This window comes from Triticum aestivum, chromosome 1A (assembly GCF_018294505.1).
Source record: "Triticum aestivum cultivar Chinese Spring chromosome 1A, IWGSC CS RefSeq v2.1, whole genome shotgun sequence".
NCBI classification, from domain to species: Eukaryota; Viridiplantae; Streptophyta; class Magnoliopsida; order Poales; family Poaceae; genus Triticum; species Triticum aestivum.
Genome location: NC_057794.1, coordinates 593054644 through 593059940, shown reverse-complemented (window position 1 = coordinate 593059940; position 5297 = coordinate 593054644). Strand labels below are relative to the sequence as shown.

The 5297-nt window shown below is 42.1% G+C and overlaps 1 protein-coding gene across 1 annotated transcript; it reads left to right on the top strand.

Moving 5' to 3' along the window:
- The first annotated feature begins 2442 nt into the window (after positions 1-2442).
- On the top strand, positions 2443-4685 carry LOC123070768 (uncharacterized). The gene is made up of 4 exons (XM_044494090.1): positions 2443-2525; positions 2664-2802; positions 3819-3976; positions 4097-4685. The coding sequence occupies exons 2-4, from the start codon at positions 2674-2676 to the stop codon at positions 4257-4259; spliced, it is 450 nt and encodes a 149-aa protein (XP_044350025.1). The 5' UTR covers positions 2443-2525; positions 2664-2673; the 3' UTR covers positions 4260-4685.
- The last annotated feature ends 612 nt before the right edge of the window (positions 4686-5297 follow it).

Sequence of the window (5297 nt, the reverse complement as noted above, 5' to 3'; positions counted from 1 at the left end):
AAGCGGCAAGTCACGCAAGATGCTGGAATCAAAAAGGATGGTCGGATAAGTTAATTAGCTAGGAGAATAGTTTGTTGGTTAGTTACTACATGCATGAGTTTGTTTCAGTGGCAGATCTACAATTTGACCAACGTGGGGGCAACATTACAAAGGGTAGTAGTTTTTTTTGTCAGAACACATTACAAATAGTTAATAAAGTACTGAATATACATATGGATGCACTAGTAAAACTAGCTCTGCAAATTGTATGTGGGGGCCATGGCCCCCACCACCCGACCCCTAGATCGGCCACTGGTTTGTTTGCAGCTTGGCTGGGTCGTGTGGCTGTTGAGAGAATGTTGTGCACCCGTTGGTCATTGCCTCATGGGAGTGCATGTAGGCCATGGCATTAGCACTGAGTGTGGTGGCTAGGTTGTGTGCATGCGTGTGCCACTGTAAATTGTAACATTTCATGTTTACTTTGTGTAGAAATAGAGAAGAGAAAAAGTCTAGTTGCGTGAGACAGCAGGCGCCCAAAATTTCTTGTGTCTCCCTTGTTCATGTGTGTGCGCGTGCGCGCGCGTGTGTGTGATGTGATGTGATGTGAGAGGCAGCTAGATGTAGAAGAAGAGGAGCCGAGAGTTGGCTCCAACAATTTTAAGCACGACTATAAATGGAAGCTAAAACCGTCTCATTGTGAGTAATCATATCGCTGAGATGCATGCTAACAAAATGATATCCAGTGTCATTGATCAAAATATCAAACTTACCAGCATCTACACCTAGCAGAATACCTCCTTGGCTACCGGTAGGTTCTAGATGTATCAAGGAATTATTTTTTAGGCCCGGAGAGCTTTCGAAGATCTACTCCCTCTGTCTCATAATATAAGAGCGTTTTTTATACTATCGTAGTGTCAAAAATGCTCTTATATTATGGGACTGAGGGAGTATCTATTTAAAAAAAAGGGTCATGATATTCTTTGCAGCAACCCTCTACGTGGCCAAAATAGTTATGCCAGTATATTCCAAACCCACAAAACGGTCACTCATTCTGATCTCAGGAACATGGGCGGTTGCAGCAGAGCTACCACTTCCACAAGATTTTCTAGCAGCAAAGGCATTCGCGAGTTGAGTCCCAAAGGATTCTTGGGACCCAGGATCTTCTACTCCATCATGTGAACCAATAGAGAGCTGCACCTTCTCCTGACTACCTAGTCAGTTTTTCTTCTTCTGATTTTCAAGCTCTTACACCTTGTAAGGATATTCATGTAATTTAAAAAATGCTAATACAGTTAGTTTATAAAAATGTTTACCTCGCATTGAAAAATCCGTTTGGGGAATGTAAAAGTTTGTTTGCGTGGTGTAAACAATGTTTGTACAATTCGTGAAAATGTTTTACTTGAATTTCAAGAATGGTCAACATTTATTTTGAGAGATGCCAATGCTCATTCAAAAAAAGAGAGGAAAAGGCAAAATAAGGGGAAATGACGAAATAACAAATAGAAAATAATAAATAAAAAGAATAGATAGAAAAGTGAATAAACATACAGAGAAAAATGCTAATATATATAGTTTATAAAAAAAATTTACGTCACATTGAAAAGTTTGTTTGCGTGGTGTAAAAAAATGTCCGTATGATTCACAAAAATAATTTACATGAATGTGAAGGATGGTCGACATTTATTTTGAAAAAATGTCAACGGCCATTCAGAAAAAGAGAGAAAAGGTAAAATAAGGGGGGAAAGGAAAAAGGCAAACATAAAACAATAAATAAAAAAGAAGAGAGAGAAAACCAATAAACTTTTAAAGAAAAAAAACAAAGAAAGAAAGGGGAAAAAACACAGGCGGAACCTTCTGGTACATCCCTGAGAAGGTTCCCTAAACCTATAGGGCTAGCAAGCCTCTTCTACTAATGGGACACAAACCCTATGAGTCGCTAGAGGAGAGTGCTTCTCCGATCTTGCGGAAGGGGAGACATGCCATTTTTGGTTATATAACATGCCTTTTTTTTGGACCCTGATAAGTGCCACATGTGTGGTACGAACAGAACGTTTTTTATGACAAATTTGTGACGCGATAATGGCAACTTTAGTTGTCAAGCATGGCAACTTTCTTTTAGGATGACAGGTTTCAGTTTTTTTCTTGGGTTTGTTTTTTTTCCTTTTTGGATGGCAACTTTATTTTAATTGTAAAAGACATCAGGACCGGATTGGTTCTTGGCACACACGTGACACTTATCATTTTTTTTTTGAGAAGAAGAGGTTATAAAACATGCCTAAGGTATGGGTGTCTGCCAAAGGAAGAAAAAGAAAGAGAAAAAAAAAGAAAAGCTACCGAAATCTAGACGGAGTGGGCCGAAACCTCCAAGAACAAGAAGTCTCCAAGAAAAAAGAAAAGTGGTTTGGGCCGGGCTTGGCTCCAAGATTATAATAAGACGGCGCACCGCACCGCACCTTTCACTTTCAGACAGCGCAAGGAACCACACCACAGCCACTCTTTTCTTCTCGGCGGAGGCGGAGGCGAACGAGGAACCCTAGATCCGCAAGGTACGCGCACCAAAACCTACCCAAATCTCCATACAACTGCAATCCGATAGATCTCGTAGGCGGCCGGGGCCGGCGGTGGTGATTCGTGACGGACTTGTCGTCCTTAATCCCTAACCGATGCCGATGTATTGTTCGCAGGCCGGCGACGATGGCGGCGCTTCGGTATTCGGCGAGGAGGCTGGGTGGCTCCCTGCTCCATCGAACGCAGGCCGCGGTCGAGGAGGAGGGACGCCGGCTCATGCGCCCCCGCCAGATCTCAACCGAGTTCTTCGGCGAGGTATCTTTGCCAAAACTGACATCTTTTTTCCGTGCAATCAAGGATAATCCAATTCTGTGCAAGTGCAATAGAAACAGCAAAATCAAGATTACTTTTTTTTTATACCCGACCTGAACCTGAATCTGAACCTGAACCTGTACATCCTGACGGACTGCTGCTTGTTTTCCTGCAAATCATATCTATCATTAACCAACTTATTTTCCTGCTTGATCTGTGAATAACTTTTTTACTCATCCCTGCTGGCCTGCTACAGCCAACGCAGGCGGCGCCGGTAGCGGATGAGCGATGACGCCTGCCAAGCAGGCTCATGCGCTCGCACAATCTCTCCACTGAGGTACCTAACCAAAATTGCCATCTTTCTTCTCATGATTTATCTCCCGTCATCAAGGATGATGTAGCCAGCCATAATCGAAGTCTGTGCAATCAAAACGGCAGCATCCATGTGTCTCTCGCTTCTATCAGCTACTCCCTCTGTCTCATAATATAAGAACGTTTTTGGCACTACACTAGTGCCAAAAACGTTCTTATATTATGGGACGGAGGTAGTACTACTGTATGTAGAAACAAGAGCAAAATTATCATGGCCATACTTGTCTAACCTGACCTGAACCTGTACATCTTAACGAACTGCTGTTTGTAGCAACAGGACTGCATGCAAATCAAGCAACTTATTTTCCTGGTTGATCTAAGCATGACTTTTTCACTCGCCCCTTTAGCAAATAATTAATTCCAATGCATAAGATAAATGTTGCCGTGGTTTCGATATCTCTTCTTCCTGATGCACTAACTAGTTCCTTGTATGATTCTCTCTGTGATTTCATCTATCCATACACAGCAAGTATGATTCTGTGACTAGTGCTGCATGATGCATCCTGTATCTATCGAACCTCACTTAAATTGGGAGACAGGACAAGACAGGATTCTTCTAAATTATTTACCATTCACATTCAGCGCTTACATAATGATCGACGATGCAAGTTAAGTACAATGATCATTATCTATGTGTGTCAATCCAGCATGCTCGTGCACCCTCTGCACGCCAGGTACAGCAGAAGAAGGAGGAGCTGTATGAGGCGGTGTCTAAGGCGGAACAGAAGAAGCAGGAGCTGCTCAATTTGATGGCTAATGAGCAGCATTTTTCTGCACAATCCACTCAAGGACAAGCTGCCCCTCTGTAGGATACAAAATCACTTTAATTTCCTGTTTGTTTGTTTGTTTGTTTGTTTGTTTGTTTGTTTGTTTGTTTGACCATATATGATTTCATTTGACCTACCCTACCCCTCTCTGCCTGCAGGCCCTGGAAGGTGTACTCGAAAAGGGCTCGGGGTGTGCTAGATGTAGCTTGCAAGGCGACATTTTTCGTCTATGCTGGTGCTTTTCTGCTCGGTATCACTGGCACCGGCAGGATGCTGGGGCTAACAAGCCAAGTCGCCAGTCAAGACGAGATCGACGATTGAGAACCAATCAAGGACAGGCCCAGTTCAATTCTGACCCCTGCAGTTTGGTTAGCTAGCACCACCATGCTATGGTTGTGATATTTGTCTGACATGGTGTCATGTTGTTTTATCTTTTATATCTGTTGGAGTGAAACCGTAAAGACTTGGTGTGGACATGCATTACATAGCGCTTGTTGTATGTTACCGCAGGGGTACGTCACTGGCAATCGTTGTTGGTGTTAGAATTGCTAGATTATAACTGCCTTAAGCAGTTATTTAGTGCCCAAAGTGTTGTGCAGACGCACGCCTTCTCTGTGTAAGGTCGCCTGTTCCCTACGAAGAGGCACCTATTCGTTCAAGAGGCGCCTCCTCTTGTAAAACAGACGGGAATCCTTGTGTAAATACCTCGGAGTCAGTGATCAATGAATCACAAGTCCTTTCCAGTCACTTGGTTTCTTTACACGTTCTACCGAGAGAGCGCCCTGCTCCCGCTCAACGCATGGCAAGCGGACATGAGCGGCGACTTTACGGTTTAGGGACATGGGCAGCCAACGTCAACGTATCATCCAGTCATGTGAACTTGCTCGCCATCATAGCAGCAGCAGCAACTTCTCCGGGCTTTTTCTTTTGGTTTTTTCATTTTATCTTCTCTCCCTTTTTCTTTTTCTTTTTTATGTTTCTTTTTCTTTCCTTCTTCGTTTTGAGTCACAATTTCGTTTTTCTGTTTCTTATTTTCCATAAATCCAAAAAGTTCAGAATTTGGAAATATTTCAGGTTCGCAATTTTGAATGATTTCCTGTTCAAACTTTCAATTTTTCCATAGTTATTAATCAATGTTCTAATAATTCAGAAAATGTTCAAATTGTGTTCAGATTTGTTAATCAATGTTCAAAAATTCAAATTAAAATGTTTGCACTGTCAACTTTTGTTTACATTTTCAAAAGGTGCCTCTAAAATGTTCACAATAAAAAGTGTTCACATTCTGAGCAATTTTGGAAGATACGGACCTTTTTTCTGAAATTTCTGTACAACTTTTAAAAATAAATTCGTGAGTTTCAC

Excerpts from the sequence above, each read along its gene's own strand:
- LOC123070768 (XM_044494090.1), top strand. The coding sequence starts at position 2,674 with ATGGCGGCGCTTCGGTATTCGGCGAGGAGGCTGGGTGGCTCCCTGCTC. Across the intron at positions 2,803-3,818 it reads CAACCGAGTTCTTCGGCGAG|CATGCTCGTGCACCCTCTGC; the intron begins GTATCTTTGCCA and ends GTGTCAATCCAG. Across the intron at positions 3,977-4,096 it reads CAAGGACAAGCTGCCCCTCT|GCCCTGGAAGGTGTACTCGA; the intron begins GTAGGATACAAA and ends CTCTGCCTGCAG.